Source organism: Tinamus guttatus, unplaced genomic scaffold (genome assembly GCF_059628265.1).
Source record: "Tinamus guttatus ecotype Peru unplaced genomic scaffold, ASM5962826v1 Tinamus_guttatus_pri_ptg000218l, whole genome shotgun sequence".
In the NCBI taxonomy this organism is placed as follows: Eukaryota; Metazoa; Chordata; class Aves; order Tinamiformes; family Tinamidae; genus Tinamus; species Tinamus guttatus.
Window position 1 is genome coordinate 4147329 of NW_028288752.1, and position 15001 is coordinate 4162329.

Genomic DNA, 15001 nt, shown 5'->3' on the forward strand with positions numbered 1-15001 from the left:
AGGCCTTCCCTGTGACATTGTCATCCACCTTTCTTCAGGAGTTGGGAGAAAAGCAGTGTTTTTGGTCAAACTCAGTTGACTAAGACCTGATTTGCTGTAATTAATCAAACAGGCAGGAAGACAGGCAAGCTCCAAAGGAATCTGTGCAGAATATGTTCTTTCTTTTTTTTAATAAAAACATCTATCTTTCCATCCACAGACCACCATGGTTTCTTTGCCTCCTTAGTGCACATATTAAGACCAGCTATGACAAGTCATCCAAAACCCAGACTATTAAAGCAAGCGAATCAGTTTTCTCCTGTTACTCAAGGAATGCCAAGCACCACAGAAAAACAACCCACCCAAAGCACATCGAGACAGGCCCATCACAAGAACCACAGAGAAAACATGATGCCAACTCATGTAGACAGCATCTTGTCTGGCCAGAGGGGAGCTCAGCCCTCGGACGTCTGCAATGGCAACTTTTCCTTGGGATGCGCTTCTGGAAAGATCATCCGCAAGTCCTGGGAGGAACAACTTCAACGAGCCACCAACGCAAATGGGAAGCAGAAGCAAGGCATGCCGAAAAAAGTATTGGTCATGCAAAGAGTAAGGGACGAGCCCAAGGACTCACCCTCCAAGGATGTCTTCCTGTTTAGCGCAAACAAATTTAACAGCAGCAGCAAAAAGGCTGCTATCCAAAAGCTACTGCAGAAGTCATCTGTGACCATGGAAAGCTGTTCCCCAGGCCTTTCTTCCAAAGAAGGGCTTAGCAGCTTGAAAGAAAGCAAACAGGCCAAAAATTCCCAGAGGAAAAACAGAAGAGATCTCTTCCCTGGCTCAGAGGTTTTCGGACATGTAGATGCCCACGTCCTGTGTGTGAGCCAACAGGTAAGTACTGGTGTACTTCACCATGTGCAAAGGTGATGCCACTGGCAGATCCACACCCAACATTTAGCGTCCACCTTTTGCTCTGGTGACAACAGCGGCAATGTGGTGTCTTGGAGCAAAACCAAGGGACCTCAAGGCCATGGGATGTGAATTTGCCCTCACCATGGCCAAAGATGCTTGCACTGCACAGCCTCAGCACTCCTGCAGCACATGGTGTTGGGTGGCATGGCCGAGGACTCACCAGGTGAGACAAGCCAGAAGGGCTGGTTTCCAGGGCTCATCATGGGACAGGCTTTTCCAGAGTCCCAAACAGGATTGCAGGGGGCAGGAGGATCCTAGAGATGCTTCTGCACAAGGTAACTGGAGACAGGAAAAGAATCAGACCGCAGGATGCCCTGAGGTACCACAGCATGTGTTTACTTAGCCAAGGAGATGGAGAGCCAGCCCAGGAAAGCATGCAGAACCAGCAATAACTAGGGTCAGCTGGGTTCAGGCACACACCAGCCCCTTGATGCTTTTGCATCAGGGACCTGGCAAGCAAGGCTGTGTCGAGCGGGAAGTCTGTCTGCCATCGAGCATCGCTCCAGCTTTCAGGCTACTCAGGAGACCAGGAGGTGAGCACCAAACTTCAGAATTCCTTCCTGCTTCCTGAAGCACACACAGCCTGCATAATTTCTCCCCAAGGCCAGTGCAACATATTTAAGCTCCCAGTGCTGAACCAGTGCAGCATCCTTCACTGCTTGCACATCAACTCGTTCAAGGGAGTGAAGAGGCACAGAAAAAACTGAGCTCTCCGTTATGTTGAAACCACTGATTTGTACCTAGCCTGAGGCTAATCTCCCTTGGGAGTGAGGATGCTCCAAAATTTTAGGATCTGCCTAGGCCATTAAAAAGGGAAGAGAAGGGAAGGGGGGTTGAAAATGTAAGAGGGCAATAAACAACTAAAAAAAAAAGTCCAGCAATGGGGAGCCATGGGAACAACTTGTTTCTCTGTTTATTCAGAGTGCTTAGCTGTACTAAAATCTAGTGCACTTAGTTTCTTCCTCTTAGCTATGAATTTTTAGAGCCAAGAGCAGCAGCAGAGCAGTCTACTGATTGCCTACAGTGGGGTACGGCTTTTCTGGTGGCTGTTGGATCCATGAGGACATGCGATTTTCCCCTCTCCCAGGTACCAAGTGCTGTCGTCAGTCTCCAAGGGGCAGCGTCAGAGAGGGTAGACTCAACACTGAACGTGTTTTCCAGCTTTTAAGGAGTAGTCTGGGGCATGCACACATGCACCTGGCTTGAGCACGTGAGATAGACTTGGTAGGACCATTGCTTGGGTCTTTTGGAGAGAACAGCCCCATCTGCCAGCTCGAAAGAGGAGAAAGCAGCTACTTGAAACCCAAGATGCTCCAGCCTACTTCTTCAGGCTCCACAGATATAGTCAGGACATGGATGAGGAGGGGTTGTCACGGCTCCCTAACGCTCTTGCTATCATCTCTGAGATGGGGAATAGAGAAGAATTGGGCTGCAGATCAGCTGGAAAAGAGCTGGCAGAAGCCTGACCACTTTTCACCACTAGCAGAATCCTCTTTCACCAAGATGCGCCAACAGGGAAGCAGGGAGCTAGATATTTAATGACTATTTTCTTACTTTTTTTATTATTATTATTTCCATGGGAAAAATTGACATTATTTGCTTGCGTAGCAGCTGCACACTCATAATGATCTCATGACAGAAATGCAAGGGACCAGCAGGAATACCATAATCTTGGCATAAGTGCTCTCCTGGCGGCTCTGTATTTTTAAATGCAGCATCACAAGAAAAATCTTTGGCCATAACAAATGCAACAGTTCCCATGAGCAAAAAGAAAGAATTTTCCATCTATATGAAACTATCTGACAGGTTGTTTTGGGCAGGAAAATCATTAGGGAATGCAATAGCAGGGACAGGAGGCTGGAGAAATGAACTGGACTAAATTTAACCCAATGAAAGAAAAGCCCGCTGCCAAAACTGCCTGTGTTAGCACAAAAGAGGGAAAAGCCCAGAAATGGACATCATTGAATTGGAGGAAAGGGGCAGGAAGGCTTTTTTGGGGTCAAGGATGGACTAGAAAGTTAGAGACATTAGACACAGAGAAAAGTTAGAGTTACAGGCAGGGGTAAAAAGAAAAGAATCTTTTTTCCATCCTTCTTGGGGGTGGGTTGGACTGAGGTTTAGTAGCCTCAAGAAGAGCATCTGAGGCACCCAGCTGCTAGTTTTCTCCTTTGTAAATACACTGAGACATTAATCAGTGCATGGCTGGACATCCTGCATCCCCAGCTGAAGTGTCACAGAATAAAACATTCCGGTGGCATCGCACTGAGCAACCCACAGTGCATTTAACCATCCCCTCCGATCCAGATAAAACCCGGGCAGGACGGGCTGTCCATCCCCACCGTCGTGCGCCTGATCACTGCCAGATCCCAGAGCAAGCTGGAGACCATGCGAGCAATATGGTTCTGGCTCTGCCACAACATCGGTAAGTCCAAACCCGTGGTGCCGCGGAGCTGGGGCAGAGTGGAGGCTCCTTTCCTCCAGCCTTGCCTATGCCATCTCCTGGGTTTAGCTTCTCTGCAGCTTTGCTTTAGCTCTGGTTTCTCTTCCGACAGTGCAGGGACACCCCACACAAGCAACCTCTGGTAAGCCCCATATTCCTCCTTTTCTGCCATCAGTGCAGAAAAACGTCAACCCATCGCGAAAGAGCCTAGGGTAGGAAGCAGTCTCCAAGGTGAGACCCTCCATCCTGGACAACACACCTGCTTCAGGCCAAATCTACTAAAGCATTTGGGAGCCAGACCCTGCCCAGGGACCCCCGTGAAGGCCACATGCCTCCACTGTGCTCTGTTTTAAGGCATAAAGGACTATTCCCCTGACAAACGGTGCAAGCTTGGCCAAGCTGGGCTATGGCTGGCAGGAGTCACACGGGGACACAGGACTCGGAGCACAATGCAGCTGCTCCGTGCCACTTTACCCCACTACGTCCATGTGTGCAACACAATACGAATGCCCCCATACCTCCCTGAAGAGCGCAACGGCTGTTTACATGCTCCGAGAACCCGATTCCCCCAAGGCTTTCGTAATTCTTTGCTCATATGGGGAATTGTCAAGCTCTTGAATAAAACAAGCGGGTACAAATGCTGTCATGGCTTCCAGGGTGGGTGAGCAGAGAAACAGGGATGGGCAGGAGAAGGCATGAGATTGTTTTGGAAATAACAAGGCCTTCCACTGGCCTGGAGTTGCGTGATTTTCTCCTTTTCCTAGAATATGACGTGGATGGCTTCCTAGGGCTCTCTCAGAAGATTCACATGCCAGAGCAGGTTCTGCAAACTGGACGAGCTGTGTGCTCTGGTTATGCCCATTTATGCCAGGAGATGTGCAGGTAAACCTCACCTTGCCTCCCCACTTGAAGATTTGGGGGGAGAATGGGGGATGGAGAGATATGTAGCTGGCATATGTGTTGCCAGACATCTGGCATCATCCCTGGGTGATCCCACAGCAACTGCCCTTCCCTCCTTTCCTGTTTGGATAGGAGATCTGGGCTCAACTGACTGCCCCACTGGCATTCCCTGGTTTTGTGTTAGAGATATAAGGGCTAAGACTTGGCAACAGCTCTGCTTGCTCCGCTGGAAAAAAAGCTGGACAAAAGATGGATTTTGGCCAATGGCTGGCACAAGCTGAAGGCGCAAAGGACCATAAGGAGTGAGCAATGCTAGTGGAGGGGTCCTGGCTTTAACAAGAAGGAGGTTGAACTAATCATACCGGTTGGGTTGGTCAGCCAAGAAGCAGGTGCTGGCAATGTTCATCCCGTGGTCACCCTTCCTGCTGGCTGTCCCTGGGCAGGGAGGCAGGTCTGAGCTGCGTGGAGGTCCCAGGATACGGCCGGAGCCCCGGCTCTCGCGGAGGGCAGCAGTGCCAGCAGCAGAAGTCCAGCCACATGTGGAACGCAGTGGAGCTGGAAGGGCAGTGGTGCCTCCTGGACGCTTGCTGGGGCGCAGGGACCGTGGATGCAGAAAGGCGCTTGTTCATGCCCAGGTGAGACATCCTGCTCCCAGGATCCTGAGGAGATGTGGGTGGTCCTCAACATGAAGCAAGACTCAGCCTCTTCGTGGTGACCCGTGGGGTCACCTGGCTTTGGACCCTCATTTTAGATATCCCTTCAGGGGCCATTTACCAGTGGTCTAGATTGTCCTTTCCCACCTTCAGCTAGAGCAGGCACTCACCAACATCCAAACGCAGACCTACATTCAGTGCCTTAATCCATGAGCTGTCACTTTCCAGGTGACAACTCTCTCTCTCCCCAGCTTGCTTTAATTTGCAATGAGGATCACTTTTTAAGTAAGGAATCCTAATTTCCACAGCAACTTTGCTCTAATGTGGCTCTATATGTAATTACTTGAGATTCCTCAGCCCATGCTAATAATGACTCTCATGGAAGTTATTTGTGCAATTTAATAATTACCATTGGCTGCATTATGGGATTGTCTTTTTGCATTTTTTTCTTTCTAATAATGCATAATGAAATAGTAATGGAATTTCTCGTGAGTAATTATTTTACTGAAAACAGTTTAAAACATCATCGAGTCTGCATTTTTTTTAGTTGTGCAGGGGAAAAGAATAGAAGCAGACTGAAAGATCACCGAAAGCAAAAAGCAGACAGAACAGCTGCTTTTGGGTCCAAGCTGGTGCCCACTGGATACTTAATCCTTGTTGGGCAGCCCCAAAAAGTCAACAGCAGGGTCAAGGTTTGGAAAGTCAGGTTAGATACACTCCAACTAGAATCGAGATTTTTTTTTTTTCTAAATCATAAGTAAATTCTCCAAAGAACAGTAAACTAAGACCAGACATCATACTAAAATATGTAACGGGCTTTAGATAGAGGAATCATTCAGTAAAATTATCTGCAGTGCAGTATACAGGGCCAACTTAACTATTCATAAGAGGTCTGTTAATGGCTGTGAATAGCAGTTTCAGTCCTGGGCATCTCTATACTGGAGAAAATTAGAAAGTAAGAGGCAGCTGAAAAGGCATGAACATGGAAAACTGAGCAACCAGGTGTACTCATTTGCAAGGGAAAGATGAAATATGAAGGAAGAGCTTGTCCCCCATCCCAAGCAGATGAGGAACTAGTTTTAGGCAAGTTGCGGGACTGGGAATAAGGAGAGCTGACTTTAACACAGGGAAAAAAAGTGCTTGCAAATGCATCTGGGCTGGACAGAAACACCGGAGAATTCTTCCTAAGGCCAAAGGAGAGCCCCTTCCTCCCGTCCTGAAGTCAGTGCAGCTCTGATGGGATCAGGGAAGCGTTTCTGCTTGGTGTGCTAAGGGTTTCCCATCGCCCTCACCCCTCTCGTCATGCAGGTACGACGACTTCTTCTTCCTTACTGACCCTGAGCACTTCATTGAGACCCACTGGCCCGATGACCCCTCATGGCAGCTCCTGCAGCCTTCTGTTTCATGGGAAGACTTCGAACAGAGAGTTTTTAAAACTTCAGAGTTTTTCAGACTGCAACTCTCCCTCCTTTCTCCAAACACCTCCCTCCTCAAAACAGGTAAATGCAAAGTGAGGACTAAATCTTAATAATATTCTTCTTGATTGTTTGCTTACTTTAAAGAAAGGATCCTGGGGTTGAGGTTCTCCTTCGAAAATGACCCATCTGTCTATTTTTAAGCACAAGTTTAACTTCCAGGAGAGCAGAGGCACATATTTAAGCAATGTCTGCAATCACGGCCTTTGTGTGATACTGTGATTAATAAACTGGGAATTAGGATTCATGAGCTGTAGTTAATTGAGTCAAATCACTTAAGTCCTTCTGTGCCTTAGTTTTCCCATCTTAATTCACCAACAGTAACAAAATAATGTCAAGGTACTTCAGACATAAACTTGGTCCCATTTGTAGAGGAAGAAAGGGAAGTGAGGATGGAGTTGTTCTTCTTTGTTCCGTTTGGATACGCTGAGATCTTTACTTACCTGGATACCTGTTGTACATCCATCCCCATGAATAGTCCCAAGAACATAAGGATTTTTTTTTTCAATTTATCAAAAGGGCAAGGTAAGAGATAGAAGTTGAGGGAGATGTTCAGGATTATTGCATATGAATGGACAACAGACAAGAAACACTGTTAAAACTTGGAGTTTGCAGACTCCAAGGAAAACAGGAGATCTACAGCTGAACTTTTAAACACATGCCCAAGTGCTAAATTGCAAAATATGAACTCCTGCCACATAACATGAGTGTGGTGCAAAGGCCTAAGGGGAAGAACGAGGAAAAAATAAGGTTTTCATTATTCCCTACACGAACACCTCCCAGCTGTTGGTAGCCAAAAGATGCAGGGATGGTGCCCAGAAGTAGCTCACTCTGTAGGTTTGGCTCTTTGGTGTCCCTAGCCCCTATCCAGAGGCTGCCATGAGCCAGCAGGACCTTGGGAATGGTGCTGGGAAAGCAAAGCAGCTCAGCACTGGTCAGCCATATCTCCTTTCCACAGCTGTTTGGCCAGAGAAACTCATGTACCCCAGCCGCAAAATTTGATGGATGAGCTGGACTGCAGGCTCCAAAAACTGAGATGTAAGGAGAGTTTCCCATTAGAAGAGAAAGAAAAATGCCGTTTTCTCTCTCTCTCTCTCTCTGATTTTCTCATCTTCAGGATGGTTTAACTCCTGCAATTAGCATAAGCAGTCAGCTCCGTATCAGAAGTGTGCTCAAAACACCAATTTGCAAACACAGATTATGAACTAAAACAGATGTCTTTTTTTGTTGCTGCAAAACTCTAGTTATTTCGATCTAGCTCAATGGAAGGAAGCCAGCAATAAACAGGGAGTGTTCAAGCAACTGGGGTAATGCAAAAGCGCTTGAGATCTTCGGTACAAAATAAGCCCATTTTCCCTCTTCAGCTACCGCGGATCAAATTCTGCTCGATTACATTTGAGTAGCTCCCATTTGCTTGAAGCACTTAAGAGCTTTCAGGCAAGATTTCTCCCACAAATCACTATCTTTTGATGGGAGCTGAACTTGGGACATCTTGCAAAAAGACCTGATTTTCAGGAAATATCTGACACCCATCCTCTTAAAAATAAAGAGCCCTTTTAATTGGTAGTGTTGTCTGGACCGTTAGGTTTGGTAGGAACAGTGATCGAGCACATTTCCCACTGTGGAATTAGGACTTTGTAGGAGTTATTTTTCTACAGAAAGCCAGGCACTGGGGCAACACTGTAGATACAATAGCCAGGGTGAGAGAAGGGGAGGGAAGACTTTTAAAGAACTCTTTGAGAAATTAGAAACATGCCTGTGTTTTAATGGAGTTTTTGTCATTCCCCCGCTGCACAATTAGTGCGGCACACACTGCCCTCCTGCAGTATCCAGCGTGCTGACATGGGAACACATCCCCGGCTTTACCTGGTCTCCCCGAAAACAAAACAAAACAAAGCAACAAAGGAACCCCCAAGAATAGAAAAAAAACAAACCCAGGAATCTTCAGCTCATGGCTTGAAGTAACTCAATAAAACAAACAAATGTTTGTTTTAAATGTAGCCATTAATTATCTCCTGGGTCTCCTTCCCAAGGCGAAATGCGTTGCTGGCTTCCCTATCTCGCCATCGCTGGCTCCACCGCATACAATGTTCTGTTCTTTCTTCCTAAAGATCCTAATACGATGCAGCCGGCCAGGCCAGCAGCTTCGGAAACTAGCATAGAGCGAATTTAATAACAAGCAAACCTGCAGTTAATAAAGTCTGTCATCAGCAATGTCTCCACTGAACACTTGCCAGCAGAGAATTGTTTGCACTTACTGTGTGAGCCAAGTCACAGCTTTAACAGGCAACGCACAAATAAGACCCAGCCTTCCCATTCTTTTCGCAACGCTGTTTCGGCCTACCAAAAGAGAACTGTGGGGCAAACAATGAAAAAATCCACATTCCAAAAAAAAAATACCCACCCCCTTACCTCCATTACTATGAAATATGTTTCATAATCTAATAATTAGCGAGGGGCAATTCTTTTTTCAGCATGAATCCAGAGGCTTTTGTCGCTTTGTGTTAGCACCCAAAACAAATTGACGCTGCATGCGGTGCGGGTGCTGGTACCCAGAACAGGCTCCCGCAGCGCTGGCATTTGGTGCCCTGCAGCCAAAACAGCGTTGGAGACTGCAGAGCATCCACACTCCGAGCACGAGATGAGCAACCCCATGCTTTTCCCCCATGCTTTTGGGGGAAAAGGGTATAGAATACGGTATAAGATATCACTGAATCAGGGCTTTTTAGCAAGGCTGCCCCAGTATCTCCAGCTCTGCATTGAGCTGATGTAACTCATCAAGGCTAGTATCTGCTTGTTAGGCTTTCCTGTCTTCATCAGCGCCAGAGTTTGAAAGTTTGTGAAGAAAAGGTTTGAAGTTTTTGAAGACTTCTCCATTACATAGTCAATCAACAGCCTCTTCTGCCCAGGAGCAGACTGAAATCCCTTGGGAGGTTTCATTTCACTGAGAAATGATCCATCTTGCTGCATGATGAGCTTGCAAACAGCAGGATGTGGTATGACGGGGGGTGGTGAAATCACGGCAGCACCGACTCTTCCCCTCCACGGTGACCTCTCTGGAGTCTCTTCTCACCTCTCTTGGTGTGAAGGTGGGTTCTCCTCCTTGGCTTTAAAGCCTCCCACTGCAGCCAGGCTGGGGGAGCAAGGCTTGCTGCTGGGTGGTGCAATGCCTGAAGCCAAGGACCAAAAGGGTCATTGGGAAGGAAGGCTGAACCTTCTCCACGAGCCATGGTACGACCAGCAGATATCGAGAACAACGCACCTCCTCTGCTCTCCCCTCCTCCCTGGTTAGAATAGAAGCAATGTAGAATCATTACGGTTGGAAAAGACTTTCAAGATCATCAAGTCCAACCATAAACCCATCATCACTATGTCTACTAAACCACGTCCCTAAGTACCTCATCTACACGTTTCTTGAGCACTGCCAGGGATGGTAGCTCCACCACTTCTCTGGGCAGCCTGTTAAGCCACAATATGTCTCTTTTTTTCAAGTAAGCCCAAAATCTGGAAAATAATAATGATAATAACAATAACAATACTAATAATGGAAAAAAAACCCCTAATTATTAAAATGTGACAGTGTTGTTCCAGCCAGGCTGGAACATCCTGATCCTCCCAGCCACACTGCTACGTTGATACCACAACAGCAGATCTGCAGCTTGGAGGAACTACTCCAGCTCGCAAAGCAATGCAAATACTGCCACTGTATGGGAGATTAGCTTTGTCCTGGGTGCCCTGGTGGATAGAGGATAGCTAAATGTACCTATTCCCTTCTAAAAGATCATCTAAGGACATCTGCAGAGAAGTAGTGATATCATCATTTTCAGCAAGGAGCAAAAATGGTAAAAGATGAGGAAGAATCTTGCTAAGGTGCTTCAGCAAGCAGAGATGGAATTGGATATCCTGCACAGACATTGTAGGTTCTACACTGTAAAAGGGCTTGAGAAGTAAGTAAATACCACTAGTGATGAAAGAGTCATAAAAGGTGTTTTCACCCTTCTACAGTCCGTGGAGAAGCATCAGTGATGCTGGAGAGTGCTCATCCAACAGAGTTCACCTACCAGCTCTCCAAACTCCAGGGCATGACGACTGGAGAGGATGTAGGTGCAGTTCATGGGATGATGACGGTGTCTGAGAACAGCATGACTATCAAGGTGACTCCTCCAACTGAGGGCTTGTTCAATCTCATGATCTTTGCACGTGACGCTGATTCTCAGGCTCCCTACAACTGGGTGTGTTCCTATCAGATTCAATGTCTGGAGCCACGCAACCGAGGGGAACTGCCTGAAAACCCTTTTTGGTTCTGGGGCCTTCACCAAAAAGTGAGAGATTTTGGTATCGTGGAGAGCAGCCACAAAGGGGAACTGCTGGTTGCATCACAAGGAACTTTGCTGTTGACTCTCCAGACGTCCCGACCCTTGCTTGCCACATATGAGCTGGCTAGTAATGACTTAGATGCTGCTCTGAGTAAGAAATGCCTGGCCTCCCAAGCCGAGGAGGGGAAGCTGAGCTGCCACGTGCTCTGTCCTGTCCAAGGTTACTACCGACTCTCTGTGTTCGTCAAAGACTTGGGAGCCAGCACCTTCAGGAACGTGGCCAACTTCCTCCTTCACTGCTTGGGGCCTGTCAACCAGAACCAGCTCTTCCCCTCGGGTCTGAGTATGCACTGTGGGGCTGGGATCAGCTCCACGAGCAATGGCCTCTTCAACCCTAGCCACTCTGCCCCCATCATCACCACCAAGCTGGGGAAATGCAACATCACTTTCCACACACGTGCCAACATCGATGTGACTGCCAGCTTGAGTAAGGACAAAGTCACCAGTGCCAAGTACCCCCTGGAGAGATACGTTCTGGTCACCCAGCTGAAGACCAAAGTCAGCGTGTGCGTTGCGCTCCCCGAGTCAGGTGTCTACAAGGTGGGGCTTTTTGGGAGAAGCAAGGACAGCAAGGACTTTGTCCATATTTGTGACTACATCATACGCTGCTTCTCCGAGCCCGGCTGGCCTCCTTTCCCCAAAGTTTACTGCCCATGGGGGAAAGGGTGCGTATTGCTAGAGCCACGAACAGGAGTGCTTCAAGAGCAAAGCTGGGCCCGGTTCAGGGTGAAGGTTCCCAACGCCTGTAGCGTTGTTGTCATCAGCGACGAGAAGGTGGCGCTTCAGCTGAACCCAAACATGGTCTGGGAGGGGGAGGTGTTGGCCAGGTCTGCAGGGACACAGGTCAAACTGGCAGCCAGGTTCAGCCAGTGTTGCCCTTCCCTGGAGGTCATGCTGGCATTTGAGGTTGGAAATGTCTCAGCTGTGTCCCTAGGGTGCTCAGGGTAAACCACAGAGGATTGTGGATGCTCGGGGAAGAATGGAAAGAACCAGGGAAGGAAGCAAAAGCTCTTAAACTAAGGATGCTCTAAAACTGAAGGATGTTGAGGAGACATGGACAAAACTTCCAGAACTTCATGGCGTGTCAGGAGGAGTCTGGGTGTCGCATGCAGAGCTTTTCTTCCCGCAGGATATCCAGATATTGCTGGGGCCTCTTATCCCACTCAGAGAAGATGCTGCCTTTTAAATCAGTACCAACATAAGGAGGACTCCTAATATTTTGCTTCTGTCAGAGGAAACCATTGTTCAGCTTCTCTACAGGAAGGATGTCTCACTGCTTATTACCAGTCTGAATAATTGTTTGGAATGTTTTATTTGACATCTATTCAAGAACTTGGAAACCCAGATAGTTTCTTTCTTTTGAGAGAAAAACAAAAACCAAAACAAAACAAAAAGGCCAAACTGGAGCCAACAATATCAGAGGGTAGCAAGACTTTAAACATGTAAATATGTAGTAAAGCAAGGGAGACCTACTTGCAGAGGAAGTCTGTGCTTGGGCAGTGGAGAGGGGAAAGGAAGGAAAGAGATGCCATATTTTATTAACTGTGTCTTTAAAACATCTTCCAGGACTTCACCGTCAAGGATGACACATAGATAAATACTTAAGAGCATTGAGGGTTTGAAATGAGGAGAGGCAACGGGCAAGGAAGCAGTTCTTCAGCCAAAACATCTAATCACAGATCAGAAATCAGAGGCAACTAAGCTCTTAAACTCTGGCACATGCTGCAAGGCATCATAAGCAGGAGAGACCAATGCTGTGCAGGGCTCTCCCAGCATGTAAGAGGACAGATTATATTTGCTGTTCACAAAAGCGTACTCTAAGATAATAAAAAATAAAAGACCAGAGAAGTAGCTATATCATTTAATGCATAGGAACAGGACCAATGTTAGCACAGATTTAGACAATTTAGCAGACATTAGACCATGCTCGAGAACAGGGAGACAGCTGTCTCAGAAGAGCATTTACAGATCCATCTCTACCTTCCTTAGAAGTTCTCTTCCAAGAGATGTTGTGTTCATACACAAGGTTTTCAGGCCCTTTTGATTCAAGGCCTTTGTTTTTACGGAATTCTTTACAGTACTGGCTCAAGACCTCCATACAGTGAACAATGACTTACTGAAAACAACCTTGATTTTCATTGCGAGGTGGAAGAATGTGGGCTAAAAAGATATATAGTGGAAATAATTCTCCATGCCTGCATTGGGCTAATGCTGGAAATGGAGATTCTCGCTGCAGTAAAAAAAAAAAAAAAAAAAAAAAAAAAAAAAAAAACAAGAATTTTAGATGCTGCACAAGAGACAGTGGGGTACATGGTCTGCTTTCTTCAAGTTTGGCAATGTAAATTTGATTTCTAGGATTTCCGATAGATTTGAACCTTTTCTGGAAATCTGTCAGTGGAGAGAACGCATGAGGATTTGTATAAGGATGCTGTATAACAATTTAAGGAATGTGGACCCCTGAATAACTGCTCTGATGACCCATTCTATATTGGGCTATCCACTTAGATAAGCAAGCAGAAAATCCAGAAAATCCAACCCCAAAAGTGAAAGTCCCCAAGGGAGAAAATGACTGCTGCAAGAAACGACTCCCAGTTGCCATACACATCTTCCTGTCCATGGGTTTTTCTCTTTCAGTGAGTTTTACTGTTAGTTTTTCTCAGCTGTGCCGCTCATGCTCTTTTGAACCATGATATGTGGCTGTGTGTTCATGCATGTTGCTAGATGGAATTACCCCATCTTTGCTCAACTTTAGGCTGGCCAGTCATGATCGCATGTCTCCAGAGAAAAGTCAGTTTCAGCTCAGTGATTAAATCCTCATTATGCATTGCAACAAGGTCCAGATTAGGGTTACCTGGAATGAGGGTCCAAACAACTTTATGTCAGAATATAATTACCTGGAGGCACTGAGGACTTTAATGATACTCCCACAGGGGATTCTTTACTTCAAGGATCTGAAATCAATCTGCACGTATTTCCTCTCTGAGCGGGCTTGAGTAGAGCACGCAACCTACTTTAAATGTCATTCTTATTTAGATTTAGGTACCTCAAAGCACGCGCCCCCAGCTCTGAGAGCCTTTGCAATAAACACAAATGCCGCCTCTCCAAAAATAACAACCCTGAAGCAAGTGTCACTCATGAAGAAACAATGATAAGAGAAAGAACAAACTCTTATGTCTCTGCCTCTCTCACCTCCTCTGCCCAGCAGGATTAAATTAGATAAGGATGTATTACAACACATACCTGCAGCTATAATACACACCTAGATCTGACCAAGCTTAGTTCAAAAAGTCATTAGGAGGCCTCCAGGCAAGCGCAGAGCTGTGGACAGCCAAAAAACGAATAGGAGGCTGCACCACAGGTGCCACCTTGACTGAAAGGCTCTTTGACAACAAATGTCAAAACACGTAAGGCCTGGAAGGGCTGAAGCAGAAACTTGCACATCGTTCCAAAAATGCGGGCCATGCCTAGGCAAAGGAAAGGCAGTCTGCACCCGGAGCTAGCTTTTATCTTCCTGCATGGAGCCGTGTGTGATATTCACTGAACATAGACTCCTTGGTCTTACACACTTCCCTGTGCCATGCTTGTGCCTATATTGCCATGAAGTTGGATTATGTTAATGTTTGCTTAGGCCGATTTTTTCCAGTGAGGCTGCATGATCGAGATACCTATGGAAACTGTGTTTTCTTTGTCTGGTTGCTGTGCTTCTTCACATTAAGTGCTATTAAAATGTGAGACGATCATCCCTTTGCACCTGAGTTAGGACTTTCTTGAGTTTTTACCTGTTTTATGGGTTTTCCATGCTAGGAGGTCACACTGAGACTGCGGTACAGCGAGTTGGTGTGATGATACAACAAATCGCTCTGCTGGTGGTTCTTCCACCCTTGGAGAAGGTCATGGCTCCATGTGCATCCCTACATGTGCACTGCATGTCCATGGACCTGTCGATGATGCACCTGCACCCTGTGCCCATAGAGATCTTACAGTTTAGGTACCTAAGGTAGGATCCATCAGTGTAGACGCCGGCACTGGGATAGGATTTGCTGATTATGAAAGACCAAAGGGTGACCAGACCAGGTGATATGTCTATATACAATTAACTGAGTCCCACAACTAGTGCCATCATCACTAAAACTTCTGGGTTTTGGTCTGTTGGGTCAGAGAACATCCGTGGAGAAACAGACCTTGCATTGTCAAAGCATCTTTAAG

At 46.7% G+C, this 15001-nt stretch overlaps 2 protein-coding genes across 2 annotated transcripts; both read left to right on the top strand.

Moving 5' to 3' along the window:
* Positions 1–387: 387 nt before the first annotated feature.
* Positions 388–7559, top strand: LOC104580287 (kyphoscoliosis peptidase-like). The gene is made up of 6 exons (XM_088524991.1): positions 388–870; positions 3256–3373; positions 4156–4273; positions 4735–4926; positions 6253–6443; positions 7537–7559. Exons 1-6 carry the CDS (start codon positions 388–390, stop codon positions 7557–7559), a joined length of 1125 nt encoding a protein of 374 aa, XP_088381117.1.
* Positions 7560–10268: 2709 nt separating this feature from the next.
* Positions 10269–11743, top strand: LOC148594657 (kyphoscoliosis peptidase-like). Its single transcript, XM_088524992.1, has 2 exons — positions 10269–10335; positions 10425–11743. The coding sequence occupies exons 1-2, from the start codon at positions 10269–10271 to the stop codon at positions 11741–11743; spliced, it is 1386 nt and encodes a 461-aa protein (XP_088381118.1).
* The last annotated feature ends 3258 nt before the right edge of the window (positions 11744–15001 follow it).

Coding starts and splice junctions, on each gene's coding strand:
- LOC104580287 (XM_088524991.1), top strand. CDS start 388: ATGATGCCAACTCATGTAGACAGCATCTTGTCTGGCCAGAGGGGAGCT. Junction 871..3,255: donor TCCTGTGTGTGAGCCAACAG/GTAAGTACTGGT, acceptor CCTCCGATCCAG/ATAAAACCCGGGCAGGACGG. Junction 6,444..7,536: donor CACCTCCCTCCTCAAAACAG/GTAAATGCAAAG, acceptor TCTCATCTTCAG/GATGGTTTAACTCCTGCAAT.
- LOC148594657 (XM_088524992.1), top strand. CDS start 10,269: ATGAGGAAGAATCTTGCTAAGGTGCTTCAGCAAGCAGAGATGGAATTG. Junction 10,336..10,424: donor GGATATCCTGCACAGACATT/GTAGGTTCTACA, acceptor ACCCTTCTACAG/TCCGTGGAGAAGCATCAGTG.